We start from the raw sequence: 25,907 nt of genomic DNA on the forward strand, positions 1-25,907 counted from the left end.
CCAAGTTTTACAGTTCTTAGTGTGCAGTTATTTTACTTCCTTGTTTAGATTTATTCCTAAGCATTTTATTTTTCAGCATTATTCACAATAGCCAAGATACGGAAGCAATCTAATCTAAATGCCCGTCAACAAGATACATAATAAAATACTATAGAAATTTTAAAAAGAATGAAATCCTGTCATGTGTAAAACATGAATGAAACCGTAGGACATTATGCTAAGAGAAATAAACCAGGCACAGGAGGACAAATACTGCATAATCTCACTTATATGTGGTAGCTAAAAATGTCAATCTCACAGAAATAGAGTTGACAGGTGGTGAGTGGAGGAAAGTGGGGAGACTGAGGGATGAGGAAATGGAAAATATTGATCAAACGGTACAAAGTTTTAGTTAGACTGGAGGAATAAGCTTCAGTGATCTATGGCACTGCATGGTGACCACAGTTAATAATAAGCTACTGTATATTTCAAAATTGCTAAAATGGGGAGTGGGGTGGAGCAAGGTGGCTGAATAGAACCCCTCATCAATCATCCCCCTACATAAACACAAATTGAACAATTATCCTTGCAAGAAAGCACCTTCATAAGAATGAAAAATCAGGTGAGCAATCATAGTACCTGGTTTTAATATTATATCAAGAAAAGAGGCACTGACGATTGTAATGAAGAGAGTCTTACATAGCCTATGCCATCTGACATTCATCCCCCAGCAGCACCATACTAAACAGAGAGAGAATCTGTGCGCTTTGGGGAGGGAGAGTGAAGTGATTGTGGGACTTTGCATTGGAACTCAGTAACTGCCCTGTCACAGTCGAACACAACACAGGGCAGAATTCTGCTTAGTGCCCACAAGGGGAGCTTTTTTTTTTAGATGGAGTCTCATTCTTTCACCCAGGCTGGAGTGCAGTGGCGCAATCTCGGCTCACTGCAACCTCCATTTCCCAGGTTCAAGTGATTCTCCGGCCTCAGCCTCCCAAGTAGCTGGGACTACAGCTGCACATGACCATGCCCAGCTAATTTTTGTATTTTTAGTAGAGACAGGGTTTCACCTTATTGGTCAGGCTGGTCTCGAACTCCTGACCTCAAGTGATCTGCCCACCTTGGCCTCCCAAAGTGCTGGGACTACAGGTGTGAACCACCACTCCTGGCCAAAGGGAGCATTTAACCTAGCTCCCACTAAAGAGGAATCCCCCATGCCAGAGATAGATAGGAACTTAAGTTCCAGCTACCTCCACCACTAGTTAATTAAAGTGCCCTGGGGTCCTGAATAAATTTGAAAGGCAATCAGGCCACAAGGTCTGCAGTCCTTGGGCAAGTCCAGGTACTGAGCTTGCTCATTCCCAGTGGAATGGGAATGCATGTGACCCAGTGAGACATCAGTGTTGGTGGCCAAGAAGTGCTTGTATCACACCTCCCCCAACTCCAGGCAGTGCAGCTCAAAAAGAGCCTCCTTCCACTTGTGGGAAAGAAAAGGAAGATTAGAAGAGAACTTTATCTTACAACTTGAGTAGCAGCTCAGCCACAGTAAAACACACCACTAAGCCGATTCCTGAAGCCCCCAATTCCAGGCCCTACTTCCTGGACATTTCTAGACCCACTCTGGGACAGAAGGGAACTTGCTGCACTGAAGAGATGGACTCAGCCCAGCAGGACTCACCACCTGCTGACTAAAGAGCCCTTGGGCCTTAAACATCAGTAGTAGCAAGGCAGTAGTTGCCATGGGCTTTGGGCAGGACCCAGTAATTTGCTGGCTTCATATGTGACCCAGCACAGTCCCAGCTGTGGTGGCCACAGGAGTGACTATGTCACTCTTCCCTCAACTCCAAGCAACCTAGCAGACAGAGAGACTCCTTCTGTTTGGGAGATAGTGAGAAAAGAGTTTGAGAGATTCTGCTTCATAATCCAGGGAATTCTCCCAGATATTATCCAAGACCACTGAGGCAGTACGAGTCTGCTGGCGTCAAAGTGTTACTGGGCTTGGGGTACTACCTAATACATTCCCTTTGAATACTTAGAAAACCTTCTCAAGAAGAATAGGCACAATTGAGCCCAGACTGCAAAGACTACAATAAATATCTAACTCTTCAATGCCCAGACATAGATGAACATTGACAAGCATCAAGACCATCCCAGAAAACATGACCTCACCAAATGAACCAAATAAGGCACTAATGACAAATCCCAATCACATGTCTCAGGACAGAGATATGTAACCTTTCAGAGATCTCAAAATAGCTGTTTTAAAAGAGCTCAATGAAATTCAAGATAACACAGAGAAGAAAATCAGAATTCTATTAGCATTATTATATGCCAACAGTGAACAATCTGAAAAAGAAATAAAAACTAATCCAATTTACGACAGCTATAAAATACCCAGAAATAAACATAACCAAAGAAATGAAAAATCTCTACAATGAAAACTATAAAATACTGATGAAAGAAATTGAAAAGAATGCAAAACAATGGAAACATAGTTCACATTCATGGATTGGAAGAATCAATAATATTGTTAAAATGTTCATACTACCCAAAGCAATCTATAGATTCAATGTAATCCCTATCAATATACCAATGACATTCTTCATAGGAAAAGAAAAAACAATTCTAAGATGCATATGGAACCAAAAAAATACTTAAAGCAATTCTGGGCAAAAATAATACTGGAGGAATCGCATTACCTGACTTCAAATTATACTACAAAGCTATAGTAAGTGAAACAGCGTGGTACCAGCATAAAAACAGACACACAGACCAATGGAACAGAATAGCAAACCCAGAAATAAATCCATACAGCCACAGAGAACTCATTTTCAACAAAGGTGCCAAGCACATACATTGGGGAAAGGATAAGCGCTTCAATAAATGGTGCTGGGAAAACTGGATATCCATTTGCAGAAGAAAGAAACTAGACTTTTATCTCTCAATGCATATAAAAATAAAATCAAAATGGATTAAAGACTTAAATCTAAGACCTCAAACTATGAAACGACTACAAAAAACACTGGGGAAACTCTTTAGGACATTTAGTGAGTAATACCCCACAAGCACGGGCAACCAAAGCAAAAATAGACAAATGGGATCACCTCAAGTTAAAAAGCTTCTGCAAAACAAAGGAAACAACAAAGTGAAGAAACAGTATACACAATGCGAAAATATTTGCAAACTATTTATCTGACAAAAGATTAATAGCCAGAATATATTTAAGAAGCTCAAACAACTCAATAGGAAAAAACCTAATAATTTAATTTAAAATGGGCAAAAGATCTGAATAGACATTTCTCCAAAGAAGACATACAAATGTCTTCTTTTGTCTTATTGATAATAACTGTTTTAACATGTGTGAAGTAACTGCTCATTGTGGGTTTTTTTAAATGCCAAACAAGCAAATGAAAAGGTGCTCAATACCACTGATTACCAGAGAAAGGCAAATAAAAACTACAATGAGATATCATCTCACCCCAGTTAAAAAAGCTTTTATCCAAAAGACAGGCAATAACAAATGCTGGTGAGGATGTGGAGAAAAAGGAATCCTTGTACGCTGTTGATAGGAATGTCAATCAGTACAGTATCTATGGAAAACAGTATGGAGTTTCCTCAAAAAACTAAAAATAGAACTACCATATGATCCAGCAATCCCACTAGTAGGTGTATCCCCAGAAGAAAGGAAAGTAGTATATCAAAGAGATAGCTCCACTCCCATGTTTGTTACAGCACTATTCACAATAGTCAAGATTTGGAAGCAACCTAAGTATCCATCATCAGAGGAATGAATAAAGTAAATGTGGTACATATACATGATGGAGTACTATTCAGCCATAAAAAATAATGAGATCCTGTCATTTGCAACAACATGGATGGAACTGAGGACATTCTGTTAAGTGAAATAAGCAAGACACAGGAAGACAAACTTCATATGTTCTCACTCATTTGTGGAGCTAAAAATTAAAACAATTGAACCCATGGGGATGAAGAGTGGAATGCTGATTACCAGAAGCTAGGAAAGGATTGGGGAGGGAGAGAAGTGGGGATGGTTGATGGTTACAAATATATAGTTACAAAGAATGAATAAGATCTAGTATTTGATAGCACAAAAGGGTGACTATAGTCAACAATAATTTATTGTACATTTTAGAATAACTAAAAGAGTATAATTGGATTGTTTGTGACACAAAGAAAGGTTAAATGCTTGAGTTAATGGGTACTCTATCCTGATGTGATTACTACACACTGAATGCCAGTATCAAATATCTCATGTGCCCTATAAATATATACACCTACTATGTATCCATAAAAATTAAAAATTAAAAAACACAGGCCCAATGTGGTGGCTCACGCCTGTAATCCTAGCATTTTGGGAGGCTGAGGCAGGCAGATCACCTGAGGTCAGGAGTTTGAGACTAGCCTGATCAACAAGCCAAAACCCTGTCTCTACTAAAAATACAGAAAAAAATTACCCAGGCATGGTAGCGCGTGCCTGTAATCCCAGCTACTGAGGAAGGAGAATTGCTTGAACCCAGGAGGCAAAGGTTGCAGTGAGCGGAGATCACACCATTGCACTCCAGCCTGGGCAACAAGAGCTAAACTCCATCTCAAAAAAAAATTAAAAACACAATAAGCTGTAACTTCACCCATGCTAAAATGGCTATTATCAATAAGACAAACAAGTGCTGGTAAGGATATGGAAAAAAGGGAACCCTTGTACACTGTTGGTGGCAATGTAAATTAGGATAGCCATTATGAAAAACAGTATGGAGTTTCTTCAAAAAATTAAAAATAAAACAACTACCATATGATCCAGCCATCTCACTACTGGATATATATCTCCCAAAAATGAAGTCAGTATGTCAGAGAGGTACCTACACTACCATTATTCACAACAGCCAAGATATGGAAGCAATCTAAGTGTCCATGAATGGATGCATGAAGAAAAAAAGGGTGGCATATATATGCAATGGAATTCAGCCTTAAAAATCAGGAAATTCTATCATTTGCAGCAACATGGATGGAACCGGATGACTTTATACTAAGTGAATAAGCCAAACACAGAAAGACAAATGGTAAATGATCTCACTAATAGATCAAATTTTTAAAAGTTAAACTTGTAGAAACAGAGAGTAGAATGGTGGTTATGTGAGTTAGGTAGAGGGTGTGTAGAAGAGATGTTGGTCAAAGGATACAAAATTTTAGATAAGAACAAGTTAAAGAGATCTATTGTACAACATAGTGACCATGTTAGTAACAATATTTTATTTTATTTTATTTTATTTTTTGAAACGGAGACTCGCTCTATTGCCCAGCTGGAGTGCAGTGGCGTGATCTCAGCTCACTGCAAGCTCCACCTCCCGGGTTCACGCCATTCCCCTGCCTCAGCCTCCCGAGTAGCTGGGACTATAGGTGCCCGCCACCATGCCCAGCTAATTTTTTTGTATTTTTAGTAGAGATTGGGTTTCACTGTGTTAGCCAGGATGGTCTCGAGCTCTCCTGACCTCGTGATCTGCCCGCCTCGGGCTCCCAAAGTGCTGGGATTACAGGCATGAGCCACTGTGCCCGGTCAATATTTTATATTCTTGAAAATTGCTAAGACAGATGTTAAGTTTTCATCACAAAAATAATTGAGATAACACATATGCTAATTATATCAATTTAGCCATTCCACAATGTATATGTATTTCAAAACATCATGTTGTACATAAGTACATACAATTTTATTTGTCAATTAAGATTAATTAATGAAAAATAATTTGTATGGCTCTCTCCTGTGTTTATCATGTCCAGAAGATTGACCACAATATATGGTTCATTGTGATTAATACTGTGACCAAATTTTATACATCAACATATAGTATAGATATATATTTTATAACATATACTAATATGTAATACAACATAAATATTAAAACATTAAGTTTTAAGTATGTTTAACAAATTTTAAAATTTCTAATATGTAAATTTTTTACAAACATCATTTGAGGCTGGGCATGGCGGCTCATGCCTGTAATCCCAGCACTTTGGGAGGCCGAGGCAGGTGGATCACCTGAGGTCAGGAGTTCAAGATCAGCCTAACTAATATGGTGAAACCCCATCTCTACTAAAAATAGAAAAATTAGCTGGGTGTAGTGGCGAGTGCCTGTAATCCCAGCTAGTCGGAAGGCTGAGGCAGGAGAATAGCTGGAACCTGGGAGGCAGAGGTTGCAGTGAGCCAAGATCGTGCCACTGCACTCCAGCCTGGGCAGCACGAGTGAAACTCTGTCTCAAAAAACAAACAAACAAACAAAAATCATTTGGAAACCAGTATAAGTAGAAATCTTCCATTCCCCAATAATTATATGAACCACAAGTATATGAACCAGACAATAAATTACTGCTTACTACACTATTCTAACTCATTATGATGCTAAATAATAATATAAATGTCAAAGGTATAATCTTTAGCCAAAGGTAAATTGTACTTTCTTGTTTTAAAAAGTTTGTAACTCTTTTTTCTAGTGACCAGTTTAAAATGGTTTCTACATTAAGTAATAATGAGTTTATGTAGCATGTCTACACACTAGTATTTTTGCTTCCATTTTGTTGAAAGTGCTTTCCAGCATTCTCAATGTCATGATTTATACAGAGACAGATAATATGTACATGGCACATTGGGAGCACTGGGATAGACAAAGAGGTTCTTCCCAGCCTCTGTAGATTTTGGCTTAAAGCAGCATTCAGCAAACTTCTATGAGAATGAATCATAGACAAAGTAAGCATTAGTTTAAATAAAACAGAGTTTGTGTTCCTCATTAGTAACTGTTAACTTACAGATTAGCAAGAGTTACCAACATTAGCTCAAGTTAAAATGTTATTTTGAGACTATGAGTGATACACATATATTTAACTTAATCATTCCAAAGCCTGCCCTCTGTCATTTTTACCTTGCAAAATTCCCCAAGGGTAGTGACGGCCTCTGACCATCCTTTTTCCAACTTTCACTTCATCCATACTCCCTACCACAGCAAAGGGTAACAGCCCCTAGAAAACAAGAATGACATGAATTGAATTCTCTAGCACCAATAGAGCTTACTCTATTACTCTCATTCCTGTTATAAAAATGACAGGCCAGTGCGGTGGCTCACGCCTGTAATCCCAGCACTTTGGGAGGCCGAGGCGGGCGGATCATGAGGTCAGGAGATCGAGACCATCCTGGCTAACACAGTGGAACCCCGTCTCTACTAAATATACAAAAAATTAGCCGGGCGTGGTGGCGGGTGCCTGTAGTCCCAGCTACTCGGGAGGCTGAGGCAGGAGAATGGCGTGAACCCGGGACGTGGAGCTTGCAGTGAGCCAAGATCATACCACTGCACCCCAGCCTAGGCAACAGAGCGAGACTCTGCCTCAAAAAAAAAAAATGACAGAGATGATGATATCGTAATAAATTTAATTAGACAGGGATCTACCCTGCATCTCATTTTAAGACTTGACAGTATGCACTAATTGGTTTCTGTCAGCATCAGTCTCAGGCTGTGCACACAATTGGAAACTGTCTACTGAGCAGAGCCTAAAGCAAGGTATCCTGCTGTGGGAAACACATAGAAAAAAGATTTTTTAGTAGACATCATTTTTCTCACACTATGTTTACCCTGAATGTTGAAGAAATAACATGCAAATAACTTTTAACTCTGGTATAAAAGTTAAAAGACAAAAATATTAAAAACGACTACAACTATTACAATAATTAATGGATACACAATATAAAATATATTAATAAGCAATACTGTATATGTCTCAATAAATTATGTTTGCTTTTTTGAGACAGAGCCTGGCTCTGTCACCCAGGCTGTAGTGCAGTGGCATGATTTTGGCTCACTGCAACCTCCACCTTCCAGGTTCAAGCAATTCTCCTGCCTCAGCCTCCCGAGTAGCTGGGATTACAGGCGCCTGCCACCGTGCCTGGCTAATTTTTGTATTGTTTAGTAGAGACAGAGTTTCACCATGTTGGCTAGGCTGGTCTTGAACTCCTGACCTCAAGTGTTCCGTCCACCTCAGCCTCCCAAAGGGCTGAGATTACAGGTGTGGGCCACCACACCCAGCCCAAATAATTTTTTACATTTTACATTACTTAGCATTTCAATTCAGAAATCTATTAGTGTTTGAGGTATCTTAAAATAAAGGAGGTGTAAATTACAAGAAAAGAGAAATGGAAGACGTGGAATTAAGTTACCAGTTACAGTTACCTGTTACTTTCTAGACTCTGTGTTTCAGATCCTTCACAAAGATTTTGGCACTTACACCTCAAAAAAAGAGCCTTAATAGAGGTGTCATTGATCCCATAGCATAGATAAGTTAACAGTCTCAGGGAAGATGAGTGAATTGTGCAGGATCTTTTGGCTTTTAAGTAGAGAAGCTAGGATAGAAATCTAAATCTATATACTTTCAAAATTTATCATCTTTCGGCTGGGCATGGTGGCTCATGCCTATAATCCCAGCACTTTGGGAGGCCAAGGTGGGCAGATCACCTCAGGTCAAGAGTTCGAGACTAGCCTTGCCAACATGGTAAAACCCCGTCTGTACTAAAAATACAGAAATTAGCTGGGCGTCGTGGCAGGCACATGTAATCTCAGCTACTTGGGAGGCTGAGGCAGGAGAATTGCTTGAATCCAGGAGATGAAGGTTGTAGTGAGCTGCGATCGTGCCATTACACCTCGGCCTGAGAAACAAGAGTGAGACTCCGTCTCAAAAAAAAAAAAGAAAAGAAAATTATCATCTTTCAAATTTAAGCTAATATTTTAGGTATTTACTAGCCTAAAATATTTACAGAGATAAATAGTGTCGTCATCTTTATTACTGCCCTGACTCCAAAACCGGAGACAACACAGCATTCGTATCCAAACCCCATCTACCTGTTTTTGAGGCTAAGTCCTTGGCAAATCTATTTGAGAGTTGGAGGCTCCCTTTTACCACTCAAGACCTACTTGTGAAATAGGGGCCCTGCCTTGGATGCAGCAAACAGAGAAGATGGGGGCCCTGACCATCCTTGCCTAGTTCATGAGGCAGTGGCTCATTGTGTGGGGAAGTAATCCAAAGAACCTCAGACTGCTGCTCCTCCTCCCTGAGCTCTCAGTTACCAGTGGGTGCCTGAAGCTTCAGGGCGGGGGGGTAACCTGCCATTGTTTCTACCCACAACTAAGGAACCCTACCTCAGAGATTTTGCCTTGGAGGAGAAACAGGCCATGAAACAGAGAAAACCCATTCAAAAAAATTGTATGTAATCCCAAGGGACCTGAATAGCCAAAAAAATATTGAAAAGAAAGACCAAAGTTAGAGGTCTCACGCTTCTAGAATTCAAAACATATTACAAAGCTACAGTAATCAAAATAGTTTGGAAGTTGCATAAAGATAGGCATGTAGACCAATGGAATCAAATATAGAGTCCAAAGTTAATCCTCTCTTACCTATTCTTCTGTTGATGGACATTTGGGTTGCTTCCATCTCTCAGCTACTGTGGATAATACTGCAATTTATATGGCTTTACAAATATCTAAGTAAGACCCTGCTTTCAATTCTTTCAGAGAAAGAGGATTGTTAGATCATATGGTAATTTTATTTTCAATTTTGGAGAAACCACCTGTTATTAGTCTGTTTTCACGCTACTGATAAAAGATATACCCGAAACTGGGAAGAAAAAGAGGTTTAATTGGACTTACAGTTCCACACGGCAGGGGAGGCCTTAGAAGCATGGTGGGAGGTGAAAGGCACTTCTTACATGGCAGTGGCAAGAGAAAATTAGGAAGAAGCAAAAGCAGAAACCCCTGATAACCCTGTCAGATCTCGTGAGACTTATTCACTATCACAAGAATAGCACAGGAAAGACCAGCCCCCATAATTCAATTACCTTCCCCTGGGTCCCTCCCGAAACATGTGGGAATTCTGGGAGATACAATTCAAGTTGAGATTTGGGTGGAGACACAGCCAAACCATATAACCACCATACTGTTTTTCATAGTGGTTCTAGATGAGAAAAAAGATAAAACTCTATTGAAAACCTCAGGGACTTTCTAAATAAATGGAGAGACATTCCATGTACATGGATAGAAAGACTCAATATTGTCAAGATGTCAATGTTCCATAACTTAATCTATGGATTCACCACAATCCCAATCAAAATTTCACCAAATTATTTTGTGAATAATAACAAATTAACTCCAAAATTTATATGAAAAAGCAGAAGAACTAGAATAGCCAACACAATATTGAAGAAGAACAAAGTTGGAAGACATACTATTCAACCTCAGGATTTACTACAAAGCTATAGTAATCAAAACAGCATGGCATGGGCAAAATAATAGACAAACAGATCAATAGAACAGAGTAGAGAGCCCAGAAATATGCCTACACAAATATAGTTAATTGATATTTGACAAAGAAGCAATGGGAATTCAATGGAGACAAGATATTCTTTTCAATAAACAGTGCTGGAACTGAATACTCACATGCAAAAATAAGAATCTATAAACAGACCTTACATATTTCACAAAATTAACTCAAATTGGATCATAGGCCTAAATGTAAAGCATAAAATGTTAAAATTCCTAGAAGATAATGTAGAGTCCTAATTAGAGAAAGGGAGTCAGGCTGGTGGGAGCAGGGGAAAGCAAAAAAAAAAAAAAGAAGCAGATAAGCTACAAGTCTGCCTTTCTTCATAATCCAGAACACACAGCCCTCCTGCACAAATAACTCACAATCTTCCTGTGCCTAGCTACCAGCAGACCCTCAGACGATACAAAAAATTGCAAGTTAGCTCACTGCCACTGATAGTGGCAGGAGGTGGACAAATGCCTAGGCAGATAGGGGCAAGTCCCCAGGGAAACCCCACTTCCAAGCCAAGGATAGTTTAAAGCCTGAAAGCCAAGCTACAAGTCAAATCCATGGACTGGATTGAGAACCTGTCTTCCTGCTTGGTGCACTTTCCTCTGACTGATCCCCACCCTTCACCTGTTTTACATATACCTACACTTCCTAATTGTTTTTTTCACATTGTTGTGCCCACCTTTGGGTGGTGCCTTTGTTTTAACCTTTTTGCATACTCACAAACCAATCAGCATGTACTTCCCTATTCTGAGCCCACAAAAGGCCTAGGCTTAGCCACACAATGAGAGAAACCGCCCCCAGGTCCCCTCTCCACTGAGAGCTGTTCCATCACTCAATAAAATTCTTCTCTGTCTTCCTCATCCTTCAATTGTCAGGGTATCCTCATTCTTCTTGGATGTGGGAAAAGAGCTCATGAACTGCCGATCTCAGGTAGAAGCTATAATAACACAGGCAGGCTGAGCCACTGTGCAAGCCAGAATGGGCCAAGTGGATGGGGAGCCTCCTGTGTGGCAGGTAATGTGCCCAAGCAAGGCCCAGGTGGGGGTGTCACTGGCCAGAGGTCCCTGGCTGGCAAAATGACTGAGAAGAATCCTGCATCACAACCTTGGCATTATCAGCACTACACAAAGCCCTCTTCAGCATACAGCCTAAGAACTAGCCTATAAAATCTGCAGCAATCCTTTGTTTGCAGTCAGCTTCTTTCTTGCAAACTGCCCGTTGCCTCCCTAGCAATGTATTTTCCTACTTTCTTTAATAAATCTACCTTCCTTACCTACAACAAGGTAAATTTCTTTTTTTTTTTTTTGAGAGAGAGAGTCGCACTCTGTCACCCCGGCTGGAGTGCAGTAGTGCAATCCTGGCTCACTGCAACCTCTGCCTCAACAAGGTAAATTCTTTAATGCCTGCACCACCAGGCCAGATAGTCATCACTCCCTCGCAACAGATAACATAAAAGGAAATGCAGGTGACTTTGGATTTAGCAATGACTTCATTGATGTAACATTGAAAACATCATCGATGAATGGAAAGAATCGATGAGTTGAACTTCATTAAAACTAAAACTTCTGCTAGCAGAAGACACTGTTAAAGATAACAAGATAAGCCACAGACCGAGAGAAAATCTTTGCAAAACACACACTTGATAAAGGACTGATGTCCAAAATATACAAAGAACTCTTAAAATTCAAAAATAAAATGAACAGCTCAATTAAAAATGGGCACAATGGCCAGGCACGGTGGTTCACGCCTGTAATCCCAGCACTTTGGGAGGCCGAGGCGTGTGGATCACGAGTTCAGGAGATCGAGACCATCCTGGCTAACATGGTGAAACCCCGTCTCTACTAAAAATACAAAAAATTAGCCCGGTGAGGTGGCAGGTGCCTGTAGTCCCAGCTACGCGGGAGGCTGAGGCAGGAGAATGGCGTGAACCCCGGGGGGCGGAGTCTGCAGTGAGCCGAGATCGCACCACTGCACTCCAACCTGGGTGAAAGAGTGAGACTCCTACTCAAAAAAAAAAAAAAAAAAAGGGCACAAGATCCAAATAGCCACCTCAACAAAAAAGATATTCAGATAACAAATTAGCATGTAAAAAAGATGATCAACATCATACATCCTCAAAGAACTGCAAATTAAAATAAAAATACATGGTACTACACATTTATTAAATTTCCACCCACTGAATCTAAAATAAAAGTAATTTTTTTTAGGCCAAGCACAGTGGCTCACATCTGTAATCCCAGCACTTTGGAAGGCTGAGGTGGGCAGATCACCTGAGGTCAGGAGTTCAAGACCAGCCTGGCCAACATGGTGAAACCCCATCTCTACTAAAAATACAAAAAAAAAAAAAAAAAATAGCCAGGTGTGGTGATGCGTGCCTGTAATCCCAGATACTTGGGAGGCTGAGGCAGGAGAATTGCTTGAACCTGGGAGGTGGAGGTTGCAGTGAGCCAAGATCACGCCACTGTACTCCAGCCTGGGTGACAAGAATGAGACTCCATCTCAAAAAAAACAAAAAAAAAAATTTTTTTTTAAATTTCCAAAATCCCAAACACTGACAGCACCAAATCCTGGGAAAGATACAGAGCAGCAGGAACTATCACTCATTGCTGGTGGGAATGCAAAATGACAGTAGCCACATTGTAAGACTGGTAGTTCCTTTCGAAAACAAACGTACTTTTACCATATGATCCAGAAGTGCACTCATCAGTATTTATCCAAATAAGTTGAAAACTTGCGTCCATACAAAAGCCTGCACACAAATGTTTATAGCAATTTTACTCATAATTGCTAAAACTTGAAAGCATCCAAGATGTCCTTTAATCAGTGAGTGGATAAACAAACTGTGGCATACCTAAACATGAAATATTATTCAATAATAACGAGAAATCAGCTATCAAGCCACAAAAAAGACACAGAGAAACCTTAAATACATATTTCTAAATGGATGAAGGCAATCTGAAAGTACTACACGAATTATGATTCCAACTATGTGATATTCCCAAAATGGAAAATTATGGAGAGTAAAAAGATTAATAGTTGCCAAGGGTAAAGGGAAAAGAGGGAGACAGAAATGAATAGGTCAAGTACAGGTGATATTTAGGGCAGTGAAACTATGGTGAATGTTACTGTAGTATGGGATAGAGGTCATTAAACATTTGTTGAAACCCATACAATGTTTAACACAAACAATGAAGACTGTTGTCAGATACGAACTTTAGTTTATAACTTAACCAATATTGCCTCATCAAGTGTAACAAATGCACCACACTTAATGCAGGATGTTAATAATAGAAGAAAATCAAGGGAGGGCATTAAGATCTCTCTGTTCTTTCCGCTCAATTTTTCTACAACCATAAACCTACTTAAAAAACATAAAAGTATTTTACATTTAAAAAAAAGGATGGGGCCGGGTGTGGTGACTCACACCTGTAATCCCAGCACTTCAGGAGGCCGAGGTGGTTGGATTATTTGAGGTCAGGAGTTTGAGACCAGCTTGGCCAACGTGGTGAGACCCCACCTCTACTAAAAATACAAAAATTGGCCGGGTGCGGTGGCTCACACTTGTAATCCCAGCACTTTGGGAGGCCGAGGCGGGCAGATCACGAGGTCAGGAGATCGAGACCACGGTGAAACCCCGTCTCTACTAAAAATACAAAAAAAAATTAGCCGGGCGTGGTGGCGGGCGCCTGTAGTCCCAGTTACTGGGAGAGGCTGAGGCAGGAGAATGGCGTGAACCCGGGAGGCAGAGCTTGCAGTGAGCTGAGATCGCACCACCGCACTCCAGCCTGGGTGACAGAGTGAGACTCCATCTCAAAAAAAAAAAAAAAAAAATACAAAAATTGGCCGGGCACGATGGCTCACTCCTGTAATCCCAGCACTTTGGGAGGCTGAGGCGGGCGGCTCATGAGGTCAGGAGATCGAGACCATCCTGGCTAACACACTGAAACCCCATCTCTACTAAGAATACAAAAAATCAGCTGGGCGTGGTGGCAGGTGCCTGTAGTCCCAGCTACTCAGGAGACTGAGGCAGGAGAATGGCGTGAACCCGGGAGGCGGAGCTTGCAGTGAGCCGAGATCGAGCCACTGCACTCCAGCCTGGGCAACAGAGCAAGACTCCGTCTCAAAAAAGAAAAAAAATTAGCCAGGTGTGGTGGTGGGTGCCTGTAATCCCAGCTACTCAGGAAGCTGAGGCAGGAGAATCGCTGGAACCCGGGAGGCAGAGGTTGCAGTGAACCGAGATCATGCCACTGCACTCCAGCCTGGGCAACAGAGTGAGACTCCATCTCAAAAAAAAAAAAAGAAGATGAAGGATGGAGGTTGGGGTGAAGTAAAATTATAAGGAGATTCCAATAAAGGCTAAATTGTAGTCCAACTAGTTTGCAAGAGAGAAACAAATAATAAGAAAGCTGGGAGAAGGCATCCTGGGGTTGCAACAAATGTCAAACACTGACCTCAGAAATCATTCCCTAAAAGGAAACACATTTGATAGAATTCATTTACAGAACAATGTATTCAACAGGGCAGTGCTGCAAACAATTGAGCAATCAGCTAGCAATTAGTGGAGCTTATCAGCTGGGTATGATCATATGAAAAGAGAGAGTGCAACCAAAACCACTGTCATTCAGTGAGGCTATGGGCCTGCCTAAAACTTCACCTTAATGAAGAGCAACAGCAGGGGCTTAACATTGTAGGAGAAATAGATTTTACTCAAACAATTCTGCCAGTTACTGAACAAATAAATAACAACAACAAGCTCTAGGGGAGGAGATAGAACTCCTATCCCAAGTTGTTACAATGCATTATCTAAAATACCCCATTTGTAACAAAATATTACATCGAATGTATAAAATAAAATATACCCCTAAAAAAGAAATAAAGTGGTCAACAGAAACTGGCTGTGAGACTGTTCAGATGTTGGACTTATCAAAAAAAAAATGTATTTCCAATAGCCATTATAATTATGTCCATAGATCTAAGAGAAACCAAGATTAAAGAATTAAAGGAGAGCGACACCTGCAAAATAATAGGAAATCCCAGTTCTTATTCCCCCAGAAAATGCTAATTTGGCTAGCATCTATGGACAAAAGTGCCATTGTGAGAGCTTTGGGGTCCAGATAGGAGATTATAATATTCTAGTACATCTGAAGACCAAGGAAAGCCACTTTAAGAAGGCAGGCTCACACCTTAGTAGCAAATAGACTAAACGCAGACTCAGCTGCAGACCCATAAGCATCCACATTTCTCTGTGGACCTGGCTCCAACCCCACAAGACCGAAGCACTGAAGCTCCTTGCCCAAAGTCCTTCCATGAGCTTCACCCACATACAGATTGACTGCAGAACCCACAGAAGACCAGGACCCGATCCATCCCACATGACCATGGTCCCTAAAGTAGTTATGCCAGTTGGGAGCCTAACATGAGAAAGTCTTTACCTAATAAAACGAGTCTGTAAAGACAAGAAGACAAGACTGCTCCTTTAAATGAGCAAAAGCCAATGCAAGACTATGAAGATTACGAAGAATCAGTCAAACACAACCCCACAAAAAAAAGAGAAAAAAAATCCCTAATATAGAGCCATTTAGTGGCCCTAAAATAATGAAGATCCATGTGCTACTTGAAAAAAATTCAAAATAATTGTGTGTGTTTGTCTGTTTTGACAGTCTTGCTCTGTTGCCCATGCTGGAGTACAGTGGTGTGATCTCAGCTCACTGCAACCTCCACTTCCCAGGTTCAAGTGATTCTCCTGCCTCAGCCTTCCAAGTAGCTGAGATTATAGGCATGCACCACCACACCCAGCTAGTTTTTGTATTTTTAGTAGAGACAGGGCTTCACCATGTTGGCCAGGCTAGCCTCAAACTCCTGACCTCAGGTGATCCACCCACTTCGGCCTCCCAAAGTGTTGGGATTATAGGCGTGAGCCACTGCACCCAGCAAAAATTCAAAATAATTGTCTAAAAAAAAAAGCTAAATAAGCTTCAAGCAAACACAGATAAACGACAAAATGAAATCAGGAAAACAATACATGAACAAAATTAGAAGTTCAATAAAGAAATAAAAAACACGAAAATTCTGGCTCTAAAAAGTAAAATAATTGCACTGAGAATTTTAGTGGACAGCTTCAACGCAAGACTCAGTCAAGCAGAAGAAAGAATGAGTGAACTATAAAACAAATTATTTGAAATTATCATTAGATCAACAAAAACAAAAAGGATGGAAAAAGTGAAGAGAGCCTGTGGAACTTATGGAAAATCGTCAAGCAAACCAATGTATGCATTATAGAAATCTCAGAAGAAGAAAAGAAAGAGACAGAAATAGTATTTACAGAAACAATGGCTGAAAACTTTTCACATCTAGGTAGAGAAATTAACATCCACATTCATGAAGCCCAAATATTCAAAACCCAAATAGGTATAAACACCAAGACAAATTATAATTAAATTGTCAAATGTCAAAGACAGAATTTGGGGATTCAGAGGTTTTTTTTTTTAATGATTCTCTCTCCTTTAAGTATTCACATCCCTCTGTGAATGAGTAATAAATATGTATTTCAGAAATAAAATTGTACATATTTCAGGTGTACAGCTTGATGTTTTGATATGTATATACGTTGTGAAAAATTGCCACAATTAAGTTATCATATTTATTAAAAGTCACAATTGGCGGGGCGCAGTGGCTCACACCTGTAATCCCAGCACTTTGGGAGGCTGAGGCAGGCGGATCACAAAGTCAGGAGATCGAGACCATCCTGGCTAACATGGTGAAACCCCGTCTCTACTAAAAATACAAAAAATTAGCTGGGCGTGGTGGCGGGTGCCTGTAGTCCCAGCTACTCAGGAGACTGAGGCAGGAGAATAGCATGAACCCAGGAGGCGGAGGTTATAGTGAGCCGAGATCATGCCACTGCACTCCAGCCTGGCGACAGAGTGAGACTCCGTCTCAAAAAAAAAAAGTCACAATTAAGTTATTTATCATATTTATTACCTCAAATAATTACTATTTTCTTTGCTTTTTGGGGGGTGAGAACATGTAGATCTACTCTTTTACCAAATTTCAAGTATACAATGTTGTATATTGTTAACTATATTCACATTGCTGTACATTACATTTTCAGAACTTACTCATTTTGTAAACTGAATATTTGTATACCCTGACCTATATCACAAAGAGAATTTTTTTTTTTTTTTTTTTGAGACGGAGTCTCGCTCTGTCGCCCAGGCTGGAGTGCAGTGGTGCGATCTCGGCTCACTGCAAGCTCCGCCTCCCGGGTTCACGCCATTCTCCCGCCTCAGCCTCTCCAAGTAGCTGGGACTACAGGCGCCTGCCACCACGCCCGGCTAATTTTTTTGTATTTTTAGTAGAGACGGGGTTTCACCGTGGTCTCAATCTCTTGACCTCGTGATCCGCCTGCCTCGGCCTCCCAAAGTGCTGGGACTACAAGCGTGAGCCACCGTGCCTGGCCCACAAAGAGAATTTTGAAAGCAGCAAGAGAAAAACATCTTGTCCCATATAAGGGGGCCTGCATAAGACTTTCAATGGATTTCTCAACAGGAATCTTGCAGATCAAGAAACAGTGGGATGATTCAATGTACTGGAAGAAAGAGAAAGACCAAAAGGAATTCTTTACCCCTTTAAGAATAAAGGATGGGCTGGGCTCAGTGGCTCATGCCTGTAATCCCAGCACTTTGGGAGGCTGAGGCAGGCAGATCACCTGAGGTCAGGAGTTCAAGATCAGCCTGGCCAACATGGCAAAACCCCATCTCTACTAAAAATACAAAAATTAGCCAATGTGATGGAGGGTGCCTGTAATCCCAGCTACTCAGGAGGCTGAGGCAGGAGAATTGCTCAAACCCAGGAGGTAGAGGTTGCAGCGAGCCGAGGCCATGCCATTGCACTCCAGCCTGGGCAACAAGAGCAAAACACTGTCCCAGAAAAAAAAAAAAAAAAAAAAAAAGAATAAAGAACAATGCTGCCATCTGATCTTTTCAGCTGTGGCCTGGCACCCTTCTGAGAGCCCGGTCCCCTTCTGAGAGCCCAGCCCCCAGATACTTGCAATCTGCCCTGGCACTGCTGTCACTTTAGCATTCTGCAGTTGCCTGAGCATTCTTCCTGCCTTTGCCTAAGTTTTCTGCCAGCTGTGGGGGGGCCAGCCTGCCGCTCTCTATCACAGCCAGTACCTGAACCCTGGGTACCTGAGGACACATATGCCAGCCTGTTTCTGATCCAGTCCCTCCAGTACTTATGCATGCCATCCAGAGCACCATATAGGGATCTGAGAATCAAAAAAATGGCTAGCCCAGTCCACCATTGGCACCTGATCACTCCCTCTGGAGACCAAGGCTGTGCTGACCCAGCTAGCCCACACTGCAACAGCTGAAATCCACCCTCATGTGCTGAAAGGTGAAGCTGCTTCCCCTGTGTACACAAAGGAGCAGCGTTCCTGCATGAGAGAAGAGGCAAGCCACAGGGCTGTCTGTATTGGGCTGAGGGAAGAGGTCCTACCCTGAGGTTGCTCCTATGAAGAGCCACAAGACAGGCATTTTCAATGGCTCTTGGCTACATTATGACCTAGAGGTAGATGACAGGGTCTGTATGAACTGAGAGTCATGAACTCTAGGACAGGGGTATGATAGGGAAACAGATCATGTTCCTGCCTATACAGGAGGTAGAGCTAGTATAGGTCCTCCCTCCTTACAGAGACCTGTGAGCATTTCACCAGGAGCTGCCCCAGCCACCCTCTAAAGGCTACTGTTCACGTTCATCATTGAGATGTTGGTAGGTAAGCTTTGTGGTCCAGCTCTGCCCAGCGGTGTCTTCCCCTCTGGGCTGAACAGGCAACTCAGAGTCTAGGCATTACATAGACCAGCCTATCACCTGAAACAACAGAGAGGAAATCACAGTAAACAAAGATCAAACACACACCATCTGCTTCTGCCATAGCTGGCTCTTACTCATAAGTGCCAGTTACTGGCATGGAGGTTAAACTGCACAAATCAATAAAAAGTCTACTGACAGAAGGGCACAGGGCTAAAGAAACAAAGCCAAAGCCCCCTACCCAATATATACTGTAGTTACACCCACAAGGGGGAAAAACCCCATCTAAATTAAAGTAAATTCAAAAATAAGAAGTGACAACTTTCCCAGATGAGAAGAAACCATCATAAGAAGTTTGGCATCATGAAGAAAAAAAAAAAAAGCAGAATGTTTTGACACTACCAAAGGACACACTAGCTCTCTCGCAATGGATCCTAACCAAAATGAAAATTCTGAAATGAAAGATAATGAATTCAAAATATGGATTATAAGGAAGTTCAATGAGATCCAAGAGAAAGTTGAAAATCAACACAAAGATACCAGAACAATGCAGAATGTGAATGAAGTACAGATATCTTAAAATAAAAACAATGGAATTTCTGGAAATGAAAAACACACTGAAGGGTTGGGTTACAGATGAAAGCTTTTTTTTTCTTTTTGAGACAGAGTCTCGCTCTGTCACCCAGGCTGGAATGCAGTGGCGCGATCTCTGCTCACTGCAAGCTCCGCCTCCCGGGTTCATGCCATTCTCCTGCCTCAGCCTCCCAAGTAGCTGGGACTGCAGGCACCCACTACCATGCCCGGCTAATTTTTTGTATTTTTAGTAGAGACGGAGTTTCACCATGTTAGCCAGGATGGTCTCCATCTCCTGACCTCGTGATCCGCCCATCTTGGCCTCCCAAAGTGCTGAGATTACAGGTGTGAGCCACCACACCCAGCCAGATGAAAGCTTTAACAACAGGCTAGACTAAGCAGAAGACAGACAGAAAATAGGATCCCAGTGCCTTTTGGCTTGTAAACTTTCTTCTGAGAAGTCGGCTGTTAGTCTAATGTGATTTCCTTTATAGGTGATTTGAAAATTCTCTCTTGCTTCTTTCAGAGTATTTTCCTTCAAGTTGCCTTTGGATAGTCTGGGAAGTTCATCTTGCAAAATATTTTCAGGTATTTTCCGAGCTTCTTGTATCTGAATGTGTACCTCTCTAGCAAGGCCAAGACAATTTTCCTGATTATTCCCTCAAATATGTTTCCAATCTTTTTACCTTTTCCTCTTCTCTCTCAGAAATGCCTACAACTCACAAGTTTGATTGCTTTACATAATTTCCTATTTATTGAACTCTTGATTATTTATTTAAATTTACTTTTTTTTTTTTTTTTGTCTGTCTTAGTTCAAAAAACCCGCTTTGTTTTTTGAAAAGATAAGAAAATTGATATGGTGTTAGGCCGGGCACGGTGGCTCACGCTGGTAATCCTAGCACTTTGGGAGGCCAAGACAGGTGGATCGCCTGAGCTCAGGAGTTCCAGATCAGCCTGGGCAAGATGGTGAAACCCCGTATCTACTAAAATACAAAAAATCAGCTGTGCATGGTGGCAGGTGCTTGTAATCTCGGCTACTCAGGAGGCTGAGGCATGAGAATTGCTTGAACCTGGGAGGCAGAGGTTGCAGTGAGCCAAGATGGTGCCACTGCACCCCAGCCTGGACAACAAAGCAAAACTCTATCTCAAAAAAAAAAAGAAAGAAGAAAGAAAGAAAGAAAGAAAGAAAGAAAGAAAGAAAGAAAGAAAGAAAGAAAGAAAGAAAAGAAAAGAAAAGAAAAGAAAGAAAATTGATATGGTGCTAGCTAGATTAACCAAGAAAAAAGAGAGAAGATTCAAGTAAGCACAAGCACAATCAGAAGTGATAAAAGTGACATTACAACTGATACCACAGAAAACAAAAGATCATCAGACACTAATATGAGTATCTCTATGCATACAAACTAGAAAACCTAGATAAAATGGTTAAATTCATCCCTCCCTGCTCGGATGTGGCTCGAGCTGGAGGCGCAGAGGGCCAGAGATGCCGCAGACCTTCGACCCAGAGCAGCTTGGAGGCTGTGAATAACAGTTCTTCAAGTCTGCAATAAAAAATGGCCTCTTCCAGAGAATTGTTTGAACCTGGGAGGCAGAGGCTGCAGTGAGCCGAGATAGCGCCACTGCGCTCCAGCCTGGGCGACAGAACGAGAATCCATCTCAAAAAAAAAAAAAAAAAAAAAAAAGCCTCTTCATAACTTAAACTACAAAAGTAAACTAAAAGACTTACATGTTTTTGGCCAGGCGCGGTGGCTCATGCCTGTAATCCCAGCACTTTGGGAGGCCGAGGCGGGCGGATCATGAGGTCAGGAGATCGAGACCATCCTGGCTAACACGGTGAAACCGCGTCTCTACTAAAAATACAGAAAATTAGCCAGGCGAGGTGGCGGGCGCCTATAGTCCCAGCTACTCAGGAGGCTGAGGCAGGAGAATGGCGTGAACCCAGGAGGCGGAGCTTGCAGTGAGCCGAGATCGCACCACTGCACTCCAGCCTGACAGTGCGAGAAGACTTACATGTTTTTTTCTTTACCCCAACTCTTTCCTTACATGTAGGCTCAATCTTTTCAGTATTTGCTTTACTGGTTCAGCAAAAGCCAGGAAATACAACTTTGCGGTAATCAGAATGTTATCCAACTGTATATTGTTTTGTTTTTTTTTTTGAGACGGAGTCTCACTCTGTCGCCTAGGCTGGAGTGCAGTGGTGCGATCTCGGCTCACTGCAAGCTCCGCCTCCCGGGTTCACGCCATTCTCCTGCCTCAGCCTCGCGAGTAGCTGGGACTGGAGGTGCCCGCCACCACACCTGGCTAATTTTTTGTATTTTTAGTACAGAAGGGGTTTCATGGTGTTGGCCAGGATAGTCTCGATCTCCTGACCTCATGATCCGCCCGCCTCGGCCTCCCAAAGTGGTGAGATTACAAGGGTGAGCCACCATGCCTGGCCCCAACTGTATATTGTTTACCTTATTGTAAATATTGGTGAACAGTGGTCAATAGTAGTTTTATATTCCTTTAAAAAAAAAAAGAAAATGGGTAAATACCTGGAAACATACAACCTCCTAAGACTAAACCAGGAAAAAACAGATATCCTAAATAGACCAATAACAAGTAATGAAATTGACTCACTAATAAAATAATTTCAAACAAATAAAAACAAAAACAGATAGGTTTACAGCCAAATTTTGCCAGAAGTACAATGAAGAGCTGGTACCAATCTTACTGAAACTATTCCAAAAATTTACGGAATTTTTGGATTGGAAGAATCAACATCATTACAAAGACCACACTAACTAAAGCAGTGTACAAATTAAACACAATTCCTATCAAATTACCAATATCATTTTTTCACAGAATTAGAAAAAATGATCCTAAATATCATTCGGAACCAAAAAAGCATCCAAATAGCCAAAGTACTCTTAAGCAAAAAGAACTAGGCCCCAGAGGCATCATGTGTCTGACTTCAAATTATACTATAATGCTATACTAAATAAAACAGTATGGCATTGGTACAAAAACAGATGGATTAATGGAATGGAATAGAGAGTCCATTGCTAGGAAGGATACAGCTTAAAAAGGGAGGAAAAAATTGTGAAGGAAAAGAGAATAAAGAACCAGTAATAAAAATCACATGCCTACAACCAAGTGATCTTTGACAAAGTTGGCAAAAATAAACAATGGGGAAAGGGCATTCTATTCAATAAATGGTGCTGGGAATATTGGCTACCCATAGGCAAAAGAGTGAAACTGAATTCCCATTTCTCATCATATACAAACTTTAACTCAAGATGTATTAATGACTTAAATGAAAGACCAGAAGCTATAAAAATCCTAGAAGAAAATTTAGGAAAAACTCTTCTAGATATTGGCCTAGGAAATAATTCATAACTTAGACCTGAAAAGCAAATGCAACAAAACCAAATATACACAAATGGGACTTAAACTAAAGAGCACAGCAAAAGAAATAATCAACAGAGTAAACAGACAACCTACACAATAGGAACAAAATATTTGCAAACTTTGCATCTGACAAAGAACTAATATCCAGAATTTAAAAAGAACACAAACAACTCAACAACAACAAAGAATAAACAACCTCATTAAAAAAGACCGCAAAGGATATGAACAGACAGTTCTCAAAAGAAGACATACAAGTGGCCACCAAACATATGAAAAATTGCTCAACATCACCAATCATCAGAGAAATGCAAATTAAAACCACAATAAAGGCAGGGCACAGTGGCTTACACCTGTAATCCCAGCACTTTGGGAGGCCAAGGCGGGTGGATCACCTGAAGTCACGAGTTCAAGACCAGCCTGACCAATATGGTTAAACCCCATCTCTACAAAAAATACAAAAACTAGCTAGGCATGGTGGCAGGCACCTGTAATCCCAGGTACTCAGAAGCTGAGGCAGGAGAATCCCTTGAACCCAGGAGGCAGAGGTTGCAGTGAGCCGAGATCACACCACTGAACTCCAGCCTGAGTGACAGGACGAGACTCTGTCTCAAACACACACACACACAATAAGATATAAACACAACAGATGTTGGTGTGGATGCAGAGAATAATGAATGCTTATTCACTGTTGGTGGGACCTTAACAACCTCTATGAAAAACAGTATAGAGATTTCTCAAAGCACTAAAAATAGGCCAGGCGCAGTGGCTCACGCCTGTAATCCCAGCACTTTGGGAGGCCGAGGCGGGCGGATCACGAGGTCAGGGGATCGAGACCATCCTGGCTAATACAGTGAAACCCCGTCTCTACTAAAAATGCAAAAAAATTAGCCGGGCGTGGTGGTGGGCGCCTGTAGTCCCAGCTACTCGAGAGGCTGAGGCAGGAGAATGGCTTGAACCCAGGAGGCGGAGCTTGCAGTGAGCCAAGATTGCACCACTGCACTCCAGCCTGGGCGACAGAGAAAGACTCCGCCTCAAAAAAAAAAAAAAAAAAGCACTAAAAATAGAGCTACCATTTGACTCAGTGATTATACTACTAGGCATCTGAAAGAAAAGAAATAATTATATAAAAAAGTCACTTTCACTCATGTGTATTACATTCCTACTCATAATAGTAAAGTCATGGAATTAACCTAAATGTCCAGTAACAGTGGACTGGATTTATTTTAATACAGTATATATACACCATGGAATACTATGCAGCCATAAAAATGAAATCATGCTCTGTGCAGTAACATGGATGGAGCTGGGGGCCATTATCCTAAGTGAAATAACTCAGAAACAGAAAATCAAATACCACATGTTCTCATAAGCAGGAGCTAAACAATGAGTACACAAGAACATAAAGATGGAAACAATAGATAGTGAGACTCCAAAAGGGAGAGATTGGGAGGAGGCTGATGGTCAAAAACTTATCTATTGGTAGTGAGATGTGATCACGCCACTGCACACCAGCCGGGGCGACAGAGAGAGACCATGTCTCAAAAAAAAAAAATGATCTGTTGGGTACAGTGTTTACTATTTCAGGATAGTTACACTAGAAGCCAAACCTCACCATTATGCAATATATCTATTTGACAAATATACACTTATACCCTCTGAATCTAAAATAATAAATGAAGGAAGTTTATAGTAGTAAACACTTACATCTTTTTTTAAAAAAAGATCTCGCCTGTGTGGTGGTTCACACCTGTAATCCCAGAACTTTGGGAGGCCAAGGCAGGCAGATTGCCCAAGGTCAGGAGTTCGAGAAAGCCTGGCTAACGTGGTGAAACCCCATCCTACTAAAAATACAAAAAAATTAGCCAGATGTGGTGGCACATGCCTGTAGTCCCAGCTACTCAGGAGGCTGAGGGAGGAGGATCACTTGAACCTGGGAGGCAGAAGGTTGCAGTGAGCTGAGATTGCGCCACTGCACTCCAGCCTGGGCAACAGAGGAAACTCCGTCTCAAAAAAAAAAGATCTCAAATAAACAACTTAACTTTACACACACACACACACACACACACAAATAGCAGAAGGAAAGAAACAAAGATTAGAGGATAAATAAATGAAATAGAAAATAAAAAAATTTTTAATCGGCCAGGTACAGTAGCTCACACCTGTAATCCCAGCAGGTCTCTTGAGGCCAGGAGTTCGAGACCAGCCTGGCCAACATGGTGAAACCCTGTCTGTACTAAAAACACAAAAATTAGCCAAGTGTGGTGGCATGCTCCTGTAATCCCAGCTACTCAGGAGGCTGAGGCAGGAGAATCGCTTGAACCCAGGAGATGGAGGTTACAGTGAGCCGAGGTTGTGCCACTGCACTCCAGCCTGGGCAACAGAGTGAGACTCTGTCTCAAAAAAGAAAACAAAACAAAAAATTTAATCAATGAAGCTAAGAGTTGATTTGGGAAAAAAAAACTCAAAATCAAAGCCCTTACCTAGACTAAGAACAAAAAGAGAGAATATGTTAATAAAATAAGAAATGAAAGAGGAGACATTACAACTGATTACAGAAGTTTATTTCTTACAGAAATAAACAGAAGTATAAGGGACTATTATGAACAATTATACACCAACCAATTTGACAACTTAGAAGAAATGGTGAAATTACTAGAAACATAAACTACCAAGATGGAATGAAGAATAAATAGAGAGCTTAAAGAGACCAATAACAAATAGAGAAACTAAAGAAGTAATTTTTCAAAACTCCAAAATATAGCCTAGGACCAGATTATTTCACGGGTAAA

At 41.2% G+C, this 25,907-nt stretch overlaps 1 protein-coding gene across 1 annotated transcript in view; it reads right to left on the minus strand.

The window, feature by feature from the left end:
- The window catches only part of SEPTIN14 (septin 14), a 92,079-nt gene that overhangs the window by 36,074 nt on the left and 30,098 nt on the right, over positions 1 to 25,907 (minus strand). The window contains exon 7 of the mRNA XM_055293065.2: positions 6,912 to 7,008. Coding sequence (XP_055149040.1) covers positions 6,912 to 7,008 — 97 coding nt within the window. The remainder of the gene's footprint in view (positions 1 to 6,911; positions 7,009 to 25,907) is intronic.

Source organism: Symphalangus syndactylus, chromosome 9, assembly GCF_028878055.3.
Source record: "Symphalangus syndactylus isolate Jambi chromosome 9, NHGRI_mSymSyn1-v2.1_pri, whole genome shotgun sequence".
Taxonomy (NCBI): Eukaryota; Metazoa; Chordata; class Mammalia; order Primates; family Hylobatidae; genus Symphalangus; species Symphalangus syndactylus.